This window comes from Protopterus annectens, chromosome 9.part0 (assembly GCF_019279795.1).
Source record: "Protopterus annectens isolate FY-2018-M chromosome 9.part0, PAN1.0, whole genome shotgun sequence".
Classification (NCBI taxonomy): domain Eukaryota; kingdom Metazoa; phylum Chordata; order Ceratodontiformes; family Protopteridae; genus Protopterus; species Protopterus annectens.
Genome location: NC_056743.1, coordinates 1,949,191,177 through 1,949,208,089, shown reverse-complemented (window position 1 = coordinate 1,949,208,089; position 16,913 = coordinate 1,949,191,177). Strand labels below are relative to the sequence as shown.

Below are 16,913 nucleotides of genomic sequence, written 5' to 3'. Positions count from 1 at the left end.
TTACCTCTTTGGATTTGGAGAAGTACTTGGTTTCGGGTACCACAAGAATACTGTTAACTGATGTATCACTTAGGTCTCATCTGATATCTGCTACATGGAGCTCACTGTTTGGCATGTCCACATCGGGTAGTTACTAGTATTCATCAATTTTATTGTTATAATGGCCAGTATGCTATCTCCTTCCCAAAACAGAACAGTTCTGGGCTAATTTCTGAAACTTAGGTCTCTTTTTTTTACACTTAATTCATGCAGCCCTGGTATATCTTTTATATATATATATATATATATATATATATATATATATATATATATATATATATATAAAATATTTATATGTGTGTGTGTGTGTATATATATATATATATATATATATATATATATATATATATATATATATATATATATATATATATATATATATATATATACACACACACACACACACACACATACACATGTGTTGCTTCTGTAACATTCACCAGAACCTGGATTCCAGTTTAACTTTGCTGAAACTGTGCAGAGTCTTCCTAAGTTGTCATTTTGCTGAGACTACTCCTGTAATATCCAGTACCTCCTTGTACTTTGTTCTGAAAAATTGACTCTGGCTCCCTTTGAGCCTATTAGTGTCTTGGCTTTTAAGTTTCCATTCAAGAAGATATTTATTGTGGTGATTAGTTCAGCCAGATGGATTTCTAAACTACACGCTCTTTTTTGTGGAACAACTTTGTCTGTCTGTTGTTGTATGTTTGATTATGTTGTATAATGTAGTATGTTGTTTGTCTTTCGGCTTTTCCTGGTTACGGGTCGCTACAGCGGAACTCCGGTCCGCTAATGATTGGCAGTAGACTTTCACAAATGCCAAGGTACCAGCTCGACGTTCAACCTTCAACGAAGGCACGCCCATTTACGCATGTCTTTCGAACGCCCACCCAACTGCGGGGAGGACATGCAGACTCCACACAGAAAGCACTCTCCGCACTCCAGCCGAGAATTAAATGGGAGAACCTCTTGCTGTGAGGCAACAACACTACCGCTGCACCAACAATACAATACAATACAATGCACTAGTATATTATACTATTTTATACTACATTATACATTATATGTTGTATAATGTAGTATAATATAATATACTAATGTATTGTATTGTATTATATTGTATTGTATTGCATTTATTTTGCAAGACAGGGTATCTCTTGGAACAAATCCTACTTTCATGCCCATATTCGCAGCTGAGAGAACTTAGTTAATACATTTCCTACATTCTTTCTAGCCTGTTAATAATTCTGAAAGGTGCTTGCTACATGGCATGGATTTTCTTTGCCAATTGAGATGATGTGTGGATAGAACAAAGTTCATACTTAAGGACTTCCAGCTTTTTGTTTCCTATGTCACTTTTAGTCTCTGGCTCGTAATGTTCTGAATTTACCCTTGCTGTTTGGCTGATTATGTAAAATTTTATTTGAAATATTACAAGCCATGTTACACTTCACTTCATTCCACCAAGGTTTTAGTTACTTCAGAAATATAGCCCTTGAAGATTATTTAGCATTTACATAGTGCCCTGCATTACCTTTGCAAACCTTTAAATGCTGGGTGTCATCTACATGTCTGCTTTAAGTGGTGATGTCATCAAGTATGTGTTCGCCTAAGAGTCCACTCACTAGCAAGAGCTTCGGACTCTGCCCTATAGGTTTTTGAAGGTAGACTTGCACCCTTATTGGAAATTGTGTTGTTTACTATAATGCCAGTTTGTAAGATTTGTTCTATCCTTATAACTACCTCTTCCACCTTTCACCACCGTGTACAGGAACTACTTCTATGCCCAGTTTTATTTTCTTTAGCGCAGCTAACTCACATTCTGAAAAGGTGAGTGGCATGGTGCGTCGGATGATATGTTTTCCTGGCTTTAAAATGTGAATAACTGTGTGTGTCAGTAGACATGTATGCTTTGCAGCCATTTTCTTTTAATAATATGACTTTTTAATCATTGCTATGCTCATTGTTTGTTTTACAAAGCTGTAGTACCTCACTGGGGAATGGAACTGTGTATTCTGGCACATTGTCTTAAAAGAAAAGACAGATTCTGTTTTTCTTTGAAGTGTCTGTAACCTTTGAGGAGTATACAGAGCCAGAACTGCTGCTGTCGTTTTCTTTTCTTTCTTTTTGTGTGGCTCTTATTTGAACTTGAGAAATTTTAATCTGCAGAAGAAGTTAAAACAAATATTTGTAGGTAGAATCTTTTTAGATTTTATTTTCATCCTGAGGAGTCCGTCATCTACATTCTGTAACTGAAAACAACAGTAATAGATAGTTGTTTGTTTTTTCTGTCATCATTCTGTCTGTATTTAGCATTTTATTTCCTTTTCCCTTTTCAGCTGCACTGCTACGTTGTATGTATAATCCAAAAGTTTTAAAAGTGAAAAGTTGTTTTTTATAAAAGTGTATGGCCTGTCTTATTTAAGTAGCTAAAGGTGTCCTTGCAGTATTGATGTGACTGTGACCATCTTAAATGAAGACTGCTTGGCTATCAGCATCATCTGTTATAATTTAATATTATTTGGCTTATGGGTGGAGGGATCAGAAACTGAGCTCTTGGTGTAAGGGATTAGTAATCTGGCAGTGTGTACCTTGAATACAGGAAGAGGGTTGGGGTCATGGTAGAGGTGTCAGTAGTCTCATCCTGGAAAAATGTAAACATTTTGTGTATGAGAAATTCCAGTATCTTCTACAGGTTCAATAACCTGATCTACCAGCCGGCCAACTACTCTACCCTTACTCAGTACAAGCAACTGGAGCTCTCTCCCACTACACACTAGGTCTATCTAAAAGCTTGCTCTCTTTAAAACTTCCTTACACAACCACGTGGATCTGTAACTGCCCCAATGCACCAACCTCCTGTACATACATAACCCTACTGTCACCCCCTACATATTCTTTTGTCTCACCTTAAACTTATACTTTTGCAAATTGCAACTATGATGATATCCTGAGAGTATAATTGTTTGACTGTTGCATATCAGTTTTCTCAAAGCTAAAACTTTGTATGTAATTGTTCTAGACTGTTAAGTATGTCTGTTTACATATCCATTTTCCCACTTTAAGAAGATAAAACTTTGTAAATAGTTGTTCTACACTGTTAAGTATAATCATTTCAAATCTGTTGTTTTTGTGGAGCTTTTCTCCCTGCCTGAAAATGGGCCATTTTTTAGCCCAGTGAACCATCTCGGTAACCAAATGCCAGTAAAATAAATAATAAGTAAAATCATTTGGTTAAGTAAATTTACAGATTGGTATGGTAGGGTTCTACAAGAAGGCACTGGGTTTAAATTTATTAGGGTGGTTGCAGTCTTGGGTCGTCTATGATTATTTGTGATGAGTGCTAGGGTGAAGGGATTCCAACAGAGTCTGTTGCGGATTATGTACTTGATGAGCCTTAAATAGCTCATATTTCAAACACCACAACAGCAAGGTGTTTTGTGTCACTGAAGAATATACTTTTGGACAAAGGGTGATGTTGCTTGCTTCTGTTCAGCAAAACGCACTTCAGGGAGTGTCCACTATTGTATGGAAGGTAAAAGATGTTAATTAGGAGGAAGAATTGCCAGCTCAGAGGCAGAACATGCGTTTTTCAGTGTTGACATTCACTGAAGCTGTACAAGTGTAGAGACACGTTGATACGTGGTATTTCCAGTGGATTACAGTGGGAATTATCTTGTAGACCTCCGCGAGCCTCAGTTTTACACTTAAGTGAATGAAGTTGTATTGTCACAGCAACCATACCTTACCCAGGGTCAGAAAATTTACTGCTAAACCAGGGTGTACCTTAGTTGTAGAATACCATGCAAGTACAGAGACCCAACAGCCAATTAAAAGGGCAGAGTTAACTACTAAATACAAAGATGGCAGCTGAAGATAACATGTTTTTACTGAGAGAAAATATACAAGGTCTTCCAAGACAGGAACTTGGGTAATTAACTATGGAAATACATTTTCTTCCCAAGCTATCTTCCTTGGAAGTCCCTCAAGTAAATAAACTCAGTTATGGTATAGAAGGGGGAAGAAATGTTAGATGATGTACATTTTCTTGTTTTTTAAAAACATAAGTAGTTGTATTGTAGTAGATGTAAAGAATATACAATTGTAATATGCAATTGTTTACTACTGCCCCACTCACTGTTTTCTTCACATGCTACTTTTACGTTGGTATGGAATGCGACTCTGTGTATTCTAACAGCTTGTTTTAAAGGGAAAATTAGATTTTGTGTTCGAAATCTCTCTAAACAAGGCTTCAGTTACCTACATTAAGTAATTGGAAGTAACAAAACATGTATTTCTATCTGTAATGTTTATCCATACCAAACATTTTGTTTTCCGTGTACAGTGCCATTTTGTGTTTATAATAAGCTCTCTACTTTTAAATTAAAAGGAACTTTCATTTCCTTATTTATAAAAACTTGTGACCTGATGTCTTACGTTATTAGTGAAGTGTTTTCTCTCGGTATTAGTTTGACTATTATCTTCTTTTTCGGCCAGAGACTACTTGGCTGTCAGTTGTTACAATTTAATATTGATTGGATCAGTGAAAGTAACCGGGATCTTGGTATCAGATTGATAATCTGATTGGTGATTGCATGTACTGTGAAAACAGGAAAAAGGTATTGTCACTGGAGAAGTAAAATGTCGCCCCTCCTGGGAAACATTGTGAAAATGAATGAGAAAATAGTTCAGTTATGTCTCCCTTACTGCTGGTGAGATGAGCACTAAGCTCTTCTGTGGAGGGTAGAATTCTGAAAATTGGTGATTGTATCTTTTGACAGTGCAAAGCTTATTTATGTGTTGGTCATTAACCCAAGGCAGTAGTGTGCTTTTGCCATAATTTCTTAAGGCTAGCCACCTCTTGCATACATAATTAGTGGCAGTCACACAAGGTTCAAGTTCTGTAATCTCTGTCCCTCATAAACAGGTGCTAGTGGTGCAGATTTAGGCTGTGTACCCCTATGCCTGACATGATTTGGCAACAGTGATACTGTGTTTAATGCCTCTACCCCTGTTTGTCATAAAATGTGGTGACAGTAGTGTGATTCAAACCCCATCTGCTCATAGCAGGCTGTACTAACAAGCCTTGGAAGCTTGGCCAAGCAGTCCTGATGCCTGCATCCCTGTTCTTAGAAATCACAAGCAATGGACCCACTCTTATAGATATAGGATTATGATAATTACATAACTTTCATTTATAGCTTATTTATACAATACTGTTTGTTCTTCTTTCTGTCTAGTTCAAAGTCTTTTTCTTTCCTTCTGACAGTTTTCAGAAGTTTATTGCAGACAACGATACAAGTGAGGATGAAGAGGGATCTGGTCTGCTCAAAAGGAGAATAAAAACCAAAGAAGAGGAGGTTTGTATTTTTGTGAACTGTGTGCCTGTCGATCATACTGGGAAACTGTGCACCTATGCGATCATACTGGGAAACTTTGCACTTATGCGATCATACTGGGGAACCGTGCACCTGTGCAATCATACTGGGGAGCTGCGTGCCTGTGCGATCATATTGGAGAACTGTGTGCTTGTGCGATCATACTGTGGAACTGTATACCTGTGATGTTCATACTTTGGAACTGTGTGTCTGTGTTGATGGTACTGTGTGCCTGTGTTGATCGTACTGTGGAACTGTGTGCCTATGTTGGTTGTACTGTGGAATTATGTGCCTGTGTTGATCGTACTATGGAACTGTGTGCCTGTGTTGATCGTACTGTGGAACTCTGTGCCTGTGTTGGTTGTACTGTGGAACTGTGTGCCTGTGTTGGTCGTACTCTGGAACTGTGTGCCTGCATTGGTTGTGCTGTGGAACTGTGTGCCTGTGTTGGTCGTGCTGTGGAACTGTGTGCCTGTGCTGGTCGTACTGTGGAACTGTGTGCCTGTGTTGGTTGTACTGTGGAACTGTGTGCCTGTGTTGGTCGAACTGTGTGCCTGTGTTGGTCGTACTGTGGAACTGTGTGCCTGTGTTGGTCGTACTGTGGAACTGTGTGCCTGTGTTGGTCGTACTGTGGAACTGTGTGCCTGTGTTGGTCGTACTGTGTGCCTGTGTTGGTCGTACTGTGGAACTATGTGGCTCTGTTGATTGTACTGTGGAACTGTGTGCCTGTGTTGATTGTACTGTGGAACTGTGTGCCTGTGTTGGTCGTACTGTGGAACTGTGTGCCTGTGTTGGTCGTACTGTGGAACTGTGTGCCTGTATTGGTTGGATTGTGGAACTGCATGCCTGTGTGAACATACTGGGGATGTGCTATGCATGTTTGAGTTGCCATGTATCTGTTGGTGTCCATACCAGCATAAGGCATAGTTGTTGTTTGTGTATGTAAGTGAATTATGCTTGATCTCTGCAACTCCATAAGTTCCATGCATCAGAATTGAAAAATGTCTTTATTAGTGAGCTGTATAAGAGATTTGTTCTAGCATGTACCTGTATATAAATAGTAACATGCGTGTAAAGCTCGGTATATGTGGATGCAGATGTACTTCAAAATATCACATTAATAAAACTTGAAAATTCATAACATTGAGACCAGAACATAGGAAGCCTAATAACATCGAATGTTTAAAAAAACAAAATTTGTAACGTCAAAAAAGGTAATGTGCATGTCAGGCAGTACACGGAAGTCTTTGTTGGAGATCACGCTGCAGTCATAACAGAAGCTCCTCCATTTAAACACAGCACTTAATAGAAGAACTGTAGGCTTTTCAGCATTTTTGAATGGAGATCGCACTACAATGGGGATTGGGAAATGTACCCTTTTCCCCACTGTAGTGCTATCTCGGAGTTAGTATATTTAATTAGCAGTGGGTGTGGGGGGCAGAGTGGGGCTTGCCCCCCCCCTTCAAAAATGTTGATAAAAGTACAGATTCATGTTAAATGTAGTGTTTAAATGGAATAGCTGCTGTTATGAGTGTAGTGTGATCTCCATGTAGGACATCCGTGTACTGCCTGACGTGAACAGTACCTATTTCGATGTTACAAGTTTCATTATTTTAAATGTTCAATGTTGTTATGTTTCTAATGTTCTGGCCTCAATGTTATGAATTTCAATGTTTTGGTAGTGCGATATTTTGAAGCAGATCTGTGGATGCGCATACATTTTATGGGCTGGATTGCAAAACCGAAACTACAGGAAAATTCATCTTCACAGTGTAGAGTCCAGGAATGTACAAACTAAAATCATAGTGTAGACTCCAGGAATATATGAATTAAAACCACAAAACTGGAGTCCAGTAAACCCTAAGGCCAGTGTATTAAAACTAAGTGCATTAATTTCCTCAGTAGTCAAGACCTAATAATCAAGTTGTTTGATAAATGCATGATAAGCCATTATATCCTACTGTGATTAACATTTTGTGATAGCAAAGTGCCAATTAAACACAGGTTTCTACGAAACTTAGTTGGATACTTATTCAAAGTGTCAAAAGAATCCTTAATCTAAAGAAACCAGTACAAGTACTACAGTTTGTTTAATCACACTTGAAAACGAAACTTCATTTAATTTGTTGGATTAGAGCTTTGGAAATATTATATATTAGTTCTTTCTTTTAAATCTGGGGTAATAGATGCATTTATACATGCTTGCTAGCAAGTTATCCCAATCATTAGCAATGTGATTCCTACACAGAATGTAAATTGATTACAATTTATACATTCTGACACGTCTGTATAATGCATGATTTTTGTAATGGTCAAAATGTTGTACATAACTGTAAGTGGGTAAGCTTTTACTTCCTTTTCTGTTTATTTAATCTAGCTATACATGTTCTTCGTGTTTCACTGTTGCAGTCATTACATTTGGGTAATCCTGCTGGCAGGTTGCCCTCAGTCGGCCTGAATTCCAAAGTCCTGGGTCCTGCGTTGGCTGTCGTCACCCCTTCCCTGACTTCAGGTCGTCAGGGGTATAAAAGAAGCAGCAGATGCCATTTTCTTTAGTCTTTCTTGCCGCGCGGTGCCCGAAGCAGAAGCAGTTTGCAAGTGCCAGTCGGCCGACTCCTGAGATGTTCGAATTTCAGATCCGAAGTCTTCTAAAAAGCTAAGTACCCCGTTGGGGAAACTTTTTTCTTGCTCCAGAACCGATGTCAGAAAAAGTTAATAATTGTATTTCTTGTGGGAAGCAAATACCTCATAAGGACTTTCATTCTTACTGTATTCCTTGCCTAGGCCCCGATCATAACTTTCTGGATTGTCGGTTTTGTGCTAGATTTAACCAACCAATTAAGCGCCGGTATGATTTTGCTTTGAACTATTTTGGACTCAAGTTTAATTATCCAGAATTGTCGTCGGAAAGCCATCCGACTACCGGAGTACACAAAAAACGCAAAGAAAAAGAAAGACACCCGAGGCCAAAAACCGATGACGAAGCTTCTCCTAAGCCATTCGCCGGTTCGCTGGTTCTCAGTGAGGCGCTTTCGCAGCCCCTGACGACCGCTACTTTAGAGTTGCAGGCCGCTACCGACTCCCACATGGAGTCGGCCATGCCGCTGGAAACTCAAGGTATTGAAGCCTCGGACGCTAATCCTTCAGATGGGTCCGGAGCCGCTGAGCAGGCACCGGCTTCTGAGGGTGTATTCAGACCCAAACATCTATACATTAAACCGACTTCAAAGGCAAAGAAGCAAACTCAAGAGCCACATGGACAGGCCTCCATGCCCAAAAGACAGATGCTCAAAATGGCCGAAGACTTGATTACCTTGATCAGGGGTTCCCATCCCCCTCCTGATAAGAGGCCTAGGCAAGAGACTGACTATGAATCTTCAGATCAGGTTTCCATTTCTTCTGATTCCTCTTCTGATCGGGAATATTCTTTTCCCCCTTATGAGGATTCTGATGCTGAAGAATCCATACCTTCAGCTTCTCCTCCTGAGGACTATTCTTTTGGGGAAACCTTACATACCATGAGGGAGCATTTCCACTGGGAGAGCTAAGATTTTTCAGAATCTAAAAAGAGGCTCAGGGGATTTCCTGCTACTACCTCAGCACAAGCCTCTTGCCATCCCCCCTGTGTTAGACATTGTAGATGATGTGTTTTCGGAGTCTAGCATTACCCCTGACTCCTTACCTCCAGCTCCTGTTAAGCCTGACTATATTACAGGGTTCCTGACTCACATAAATTCCTTTTTAAAAACCCTGCTGCAGACCCAGGAAACTATTTCTCAGGGTCCCAAGGGAGTTAAGGCTTCCGCTGTAAAAAACCCTACCCCTTCTGACAGGGATTCTAGAGCACTGGACAGATGGGGAAAAAAAGGTTTACACATCTGCTACCTTGGCTATAATGGCCTTAAACTATCAATTTCATATGCTCAAATATCAGCAACATGTCATGTCATTGCTTAAACAGAAAATGTTGTTAAACTCTGAATGTGCAGAAAACAATGAAATGCAGGATATATTGCATGCAGCTGAACAAGTTGGAAAGCATACTTTGCAATGTGGTTTTGATTCTTTAGAGGCCTCCTGCAGGGCCGCAGTTACAGGTTCTGTAATTAGAAGGCATGCTTGGTTAAAGGAAGAAAATCTGCCAGATCATGTTAAAGTTAAATTATTAGATGCACCTTTACAGCATGATACTTTGTTTGGTGTTAAGGCAGAAGAGGTGTTAAAGAAAATGGAGGACAAAGCTAAATCTATGCAAACTGTCAAAGATTTTTACAAGTACAACCACCTAGGTTTAGTAGACACTGGCCAACAAAGAATTGGTCCTTTCCTGTGTCAGACAGACCTCAAAGGGGCAGATCCAAGGCGCAATGTTCATACAGGTCAAAGCAATGAGGTGCTTCTACCTCCAAAAGTGGAGAAGACAAATCACAACCTTACAGGAAACAGCCCCAATTACTTCCCCCTGCCTGCACCAAGCACTTAATACCTGGCAGCACCCTTAGGGGGAAAATTAGCACTTTTTTCTCAAAATTGGCACATTATAACCCAGGACAAGTGGGTTCTAAATATCATGTCACAAGGCTACAAGTTCCATTTCCATACCCTGCCAAAGGCAAACGGCTGGCAGATCTGCCAAAAAATCAGTGGGCAGAGGCAAAAAGACAAGTCTCATCCCTCATGGACATGAGGGCCATTCAACAAGTGCCAGAGCAAGAGCGGGGACAAGGATTTTACTCAAGACTGTTCTTAGTGCCCAGAAAGGACAAGGCCTGGAGGCCAATACTGGACCTATCGATTCTGAACACATACCTGGATATACCAAAATTCAAAATGTTGACTTTGCAGCAGCTTCTGCCCATGCTGGGCAAGAACGCTTGGCTTGTAACTTTAGACCTAAAAGAGGCATACCTGCATGTTCCAATCAGACATATGCAGAAGATACCTCAGATTCAAGGCTGGCTCAATGCATTAACAATTCTCTGCACTGCTCTTTGGCTTATCTACTACGCCCAGGGTCTTTACAAAGTGCCTGGCACCAGTAATTGCATTCTGCAGACAAAGAGGAATACAAATATACCCTTACTTGGACGACTGTCTAATTCAAGCAGAGAACAAGGACATCCTTCTGCAGCATCTGGCGTTTGTGAAAAAACTTCTAACATGCCTAGGGTACACAGTCAACAAAAAGAAATCAAAACTAGTACCCTCTCAAGAGATAATATTCCTGGGTGCAAGCTTAAATACAACTGCCCAGACGGCTTATCTCACGCCAGACAAACAAAGGCAACTGGCTACCTATTTCAGCATGTTAGTAACAAAGGCCCAGTTATCTGCAAGAAAAATTCTGCAAGCTTTGGGCTTCATGGCATCCTGCATCCTATTAATTCCATATGCAAGACTGCATATGAAGAAACTTCAATGGTACCTAAAAAGTGTTTGGACTCAACTTTGTCACAGCCTGGAAACCATAATTACTTTCATTCCCTGCCTGCAACAGGAGTTTCGATGGTGGGCAAAGGCTTGTCACCAAAACAAGGGACCGCCATTCACATTACCCCCATCCAGGCAGACACTAACAACGGATGGATCAGATTATGCCTGGGGGGCCCAAATGGCAGGAAGATGCATTCAGGGAACATGGACCTCAAACCAAATGCATCTACATATCAATCAAAAAGAGATGCTAGCTGTTCAAAATGCCCTGACAGCCTTCAACGACCTACTTCATCCAGGACAGTTACTGATAACGACAGACAACACCACGGTCATGTGGTATATAAACAAGCAGGGGGGCACACATTCTTACCCCCTTTGCAGACTAGCTATGACTTTGTCGGACACAGCATTGACTTACCAAGTACATCTGCGGGCACAGTTCCTGCCAGGAAGGAAAAATACTCTGGCAGACGAACTAAGCAGAAACCTCATGGACCCCCACGAGTGGCAGCTAGATCCACAAGTGTTCAGCATGATAACAAGGACATGGGGATGCCCAGACATAGATCTATTTGCCTCCCCTCACAACTACCAACTAAAGAAATTCTGCACAAGGATTTATCACAGACAAGCATGGAAAGTGGACGCCCTATCCTTCAGCTGGAAAAACCTATCAGTATATGCCTTTCCCCCTCTGCCTCTCCTCCCGAAGGTACCCCTAAAGGTCAGACAGGAGAATCCAAAGATGATTCTGATTGCATCAGACTGGCCCCGCCAGCACTGGTACCCAATATTAAGGAGCTTGTCTCAATGCCCAGTTTGGACATTACCTCAAGTACTGCATCTGCTATCCCAGCAAAACAATCAGATCCTGCACAGCCAGCTCAGAACTTTAAACCTGGCAGCATGGCGAATAATGTAGTCATACAAAACACACTTCTCAGCAAAGCTGTGGTGGATGTCATTTTGGAAGCCAGAAGGCCTAGTACTAGAAAATCTTATGCTGGAAAATGGAAGAGATTCTGTGCTTGGAGCCAGGCACAAGGAACAGATACAACTGTGCCAAATATTCCTCAGATTTTACAATACTTAACTGAGATGCTGGACAAAGGCCTATCTTTCTCATCTATTAAAATTCATGCCTCTGCTATTTCGGCCCATTACAATGCAGAGCCACCAATCTTTTCTCATCCCTTATTAAAACAGTACCTCAGAGGAGCCAAAAATTTAAGGCCTCCAAGGAGATCACCAGTGCCTGCATGGGACCTCAACTACGTCTTGAAAAAACTCATCCTGCCTCCTTTTGAGCCAGCTGCTACTGCGGATATAAAGTTTTTATCTTGGAAAACAGCTCTGCTCCTAGCAGTAACTTCTGCAAGACGAGTTTCAGAGCTACAGGCACTCATGGCTGTGTAACCTTTTATCATTTTTTATCCGGACAGGGTCTCCCTGAGGACAAACCCAGCATGTATGCCTAAAGTGGTGTCCAGTGTGGTTCTTAATCAAACCATTCATCTGCCAACTTTTTATCCAAATCCACAGAACAAGGGGGAAAGAATTCTACATTCTTTGGATGTACACAGACAGCTTAGATTCTGCTTGGACAGAACCAAAGTTTTCAGAAAGACACAGCAGTTACTAGTGGCATATGCTGAAGGATCACAAGGAAAGGATATCTCAAAGCAGACTATTTCAAAGTGGATAGGCCACTGCATTCGTTTCTGCTACTTATACCATGGCAAGCCAGTGCCTAAGGGCATTAGGCCACATTCCACCAGAGCTGCAGTCACTTCAGCAGCCTTTCTCACTGGAGTACCAGCCAAGGACATTTTAGAGGCAGCTACTTGGAGTTCAGTGCACACCTTTACAAAGCACTATCATCTGCCACTGTACTCTAAATCCAGGGCAGGCTTCGCCACTGCAGTTCTGCAGGGTCTTATAGCCGCTCCTAATGCTGTTTAGCTCCAGCCTCCCAACCATAGCTTTGGGAATCTACCCAAATGTAATGACTGCAACAGTGAATCACGAAGAACATAGTACTGTCGTGTACACTTACCATAAATGTAGATGTTCGAGTGTATTCACTGTTGCAGTCCAGGTTACCCACCCGCCATTCCCCCTTTTCTTCTGATGGAACCTATCTTTCCTTCTCTGATTTATACAACCTGTGTGGTGTATTTGCTTGTGCATGAAGGTAAAGTTCATATTGCTGCATGTAATTTTATATATAGATATAAATTTTGCCTACCCTTTTAGGGGGCACCTGACATCTGGGGCAAGAAAAACTAAAGAAAATGGCATTGGCTTCTTCTTGTATACCCCTGGAAACCTTACGTCAGGGAAGGGGTGACGACAGCCGACGCAGGACCCAAGACTTTGGAATTCAGGCCGACTGAGGGCAACCTGCCAGCAGGATTACCCAAATGTAATGACTGCAACAGTGAATACACTCGAACATCTACATTTATGGTAAGTGTACACAACTGTAGTTTCCTCTGTTAAGCCTTCATGTGTAAATCTGCACATTTTCCAAAAAAACACATTTGTAAGAGCTAGGTTTGTTACTTGGAATATCTCTATATGTCTGTCTCAAAATGGGATTCAAACTTGACTGAACTTAGATTTGGAGTAGAACTAACAAAAAATGGACACTTACAAGTTATCTCTTTGAAAGCCTTTTTTTGTCATTTCTAAGTCCTCTATTTGCAACCCATTATGGTGCAGATGTGTAGAGATATTCCAGGTTTAAACAAGCTTGGCACTATACAAAAGTTAGAATTTTGTCATCTTGGACTAGGAAGGCTGTTTTTTATATTTTGAAAATGTACCTAAATTAGTTTTGTGGTAACATGTTATAATTGATGTTTAATGCCACATGCTTTTAATCAAATTGGTAGATAATGATTGTGCTTTCATTAAGTAACTCTGAAGACATCTAATATATCGTGGACTTAAAAAGGGCTTGGCTGATTTTAGTAAACTAGTCAGTGTACTGTGGTCTCCATTTTTGTGGATTTAGATTCCAAAACACTTTATACTTGAAAACAATGTGCAGGCCTGAGACAGAGCCATTATATTGCTGCTCAAGTACTCTGGAAAGTGTCTTGCCCAGAGTATAAATTGTTTTTAAATTTAGGTGTATATGCACATGCACTTAAAGATTGACGTTTTAAGAACTGGTAAAATGTGTGCGGTTGCTGAATGTATTCTCATTCAAACAGGCTATTTTGAAAGTAAATAACAGATTTCCTTTTGTTCTACATAACATCAGTGGACTGCAAGAACAGTCATGGTTCTGAATTATGTTTTCAGACTGAACTTAGATTTGGAGTAGTTATGACGTTTTAAGTTTCCTTCACATTGTTCTTTGGCAGCTGTGACACAAACATATTCTCGTTTGCTTAAAGTGTTTGTTTTCATGTGTCAGAAGTATAATAAAGATTATTTTAGCCATGATGTTTATCTGGATGTGCTGTGGATTAACAGATCATAATTTATCTAATGACTTTTATATGACTGCATCAGAAAAAGCCTTCTTCAACTTGCTTGGAAGGAATTGGAGTAAATGTAACATGGAAAGTGGATTACACTTTGCTGAATCACACTGTTACCAGTGCACTTATCATGCTTTATGTAAAGCTAGAATTCTTGTCATAAAATGTGTTCATATATGAGAAGGTGAAGTAACTTAAGTAATTGAATCTCTACCCTTGTCTGTTCTTTAATTTTCTGGAATCCATTTTATCCATTTGAGAACTGTGTGTGTGTGTGGGGGGGGGGATCAAAGCCTATATCAGCAAGTATCTGATGGAGGGCATGGAACCAGACTGGGAAGGAATTTTGTTTCATCACACATCACACTTGTACACACCTGCAGATACTTTGTAGGGTTGCCAATCTACTTGTCAACATATCTTTGAAATGTGGGAGGAAACGAGAGATGTTTTTGAAAACCCATATGGGCACAGGAAGATGCCACACAGAATATACTCAGCTGGAAACCAAACTAGAGAACCGAGTGCTGTGAGGCACCACTGTACAGCCATCATTTGCTTATGCTTTTAATCATTTGTATGTTATTCAGGTAGTGGGGGTCACTTAAATGCTTTTTAGTCACAACCCAGGAAGCAAACAAAATGTGCGTAGTGCATTAGTAGACAGTACATATGTTCAGTTACCTTATTTTGGAGGACTGTGAACCTCAGTAGTCCCTTTTGACAAATGACCTAGTTACAAGCAGAAGCAATAAAATGAAGTTACGTGATGAAGTAATATACCATAAGTCATAAATTAGTACAGCATGTACATAGAACAAATTAGAAGTTATCTAAGTAGACTGTGTTGAACACAAGTCCATCTGTTAGGTAGAACCAGGATTGGGAGATGGGGTGAGAATCTGATCTGACCCTCTGTACAGGATGGTGGCTATGATCACAGTTTATTAGGCAATGCCACTGGACTGTTTCCTTAGTCAGTATATTTAAGTATTTTTAAAGACTTTGATAGAAAAGGGTAAGGCAGACACTGCCTTGATGTTTTTATTACAAGTAGTGAGTTCCAGGATTTTGGGATTTGCTCGAAAACAGTATTACTGCTAAGGATTTGAGAGCATTGTTGTATGTAATGCAGGTGTAAAGTAGGTAAAATGGAGCGCATTTTTCTTGCAAAGAGAAGAAGGTATAGGGTACTCCTTGAGTAGAGAAGTTACCCATTGTTAATAAAGTTTTGGTAAATTAAAATGCACACAGCCAGTTCACAAAACCCAGGAACTCCGAAGGTCCAAACCAGCAAAAATAGAAAATGCAAATGAAAAAAAAACAGCTGAGGAGGACCACCACACTGTGTATCATAAAAAATAATGGAACTTTATTAAAAACAATATAAAACAAGAGGAATGTAACTTTATTAAAAACAGTAATATAAAACAAGAGGAATTAGCGCTCTCAGGTTCCAAAAGCCCTTCATCAGATTCACCATTACAAAGTATTAATCCCTTTCTAAAGTATGTGTAAGCCAATTACCAAATTCATCAGCACAAACATTTACACCCCTTTAAGACTGGCTTCAGAGGAAAAACTCAGATGTAATGGGATCCTATCTCGCCTACATTCATAACTGATGGGTTCGGAGCCGATCCGTCGGCTCCGACTCGGCCACTATATACTAGAACAAAGTCTCTCATTGGCTGGGCTTCCCCTTATCCCAGAATGCACCACGCCTGCTTCCCCAGATCTCGTTTGCCACTTTTCAAGCTGGACGTGGTCTCGACTTGGCTGGAGCTAAGTGTATTTTCTTGACCTTTTTGGTCTTTTTGGCTAGGGTTTCTGTCAGCTTTTAAACAAACAGCTGTTTTAACAGCTTTGTGGCGTTGTGGTCAGTTTTTGTGAAAGTTAGAATTTTATATTTTTTTCGAGCTTCTAGTGTACTGGGCAAGGCCCGTTTAAGTTAGAGGGCCTTTGCCCTTATTGTGTGCTTATTTTCTTGTTGTGTGACTGAAATAGTTTCTTGTTTTACCTGTTGTATCGGGCTAAGCTCGTTTAAGTTAGAGGGCTTTAGCCCATATATTAGTTTACTTCTGTGTATTCTAGCTATCTGTTACCTGTTTCTACTGTGTTCAGTATGTCTAAGGAGCAGAAATCAGGATTTAAAAAATGTGCTAAATGTAATTATAAAATGTCTATTACAGACAGCCATGCTGTCTGCGTGTACTGTTTAGGGCCTAAACATCTACAGGATACTTGCAGTGTTTGTCACGCTTTTTCTTCCAGGGTCCTACAGGAAAGAAAAAAACAAGCTGATACTTAGAGGTCTTATTAAGCCTTCATTTGAGGAAGCGTTGGTTTCATCTCCAGCTTTTAAAAAGAAGAGATCGTCTGCTCCGACCAGTCCGTCGGGCCCGACACCCAAGAAGCATAGATCGTCGGCTCCGACCAGTCCATCGGACCCGACATCTAAGAAACATGGATCAACGACTTTTTCCTCGGCTCCAATGGCTTCGGAGCCGATGGCTGAAGAGTCTGCCTCGGTGCTTCTTTCCTCGGCTCCATTGGTGTCGGAGCC

The 16,913-nt window shown here is 40.4% G+C and overlaps 1 protein-coding gene across 1 annotated transcript in view; it reads left to right on the top strand.

The window, feature by feature from the left end:
- The window catches only part of KRI1 (KRI1 homolog), a 1,261,256-nt gene that overhangs the window by 260,418 nt on the left and 983,925 nt on the right, over window positions 1-16,913 (top strand). Inside the window, exon 7 of the mRNA XM_044084757.1 lies at window positions 5,309-5,399. Within this exon, the coding sequence (XP_043940692.1) occupies window positions 5,309-5,399 (91 nt within the window). The remainder of the gene's footprint in view (window positions 1-5,308; window positions 5,400-16,913) is intronic.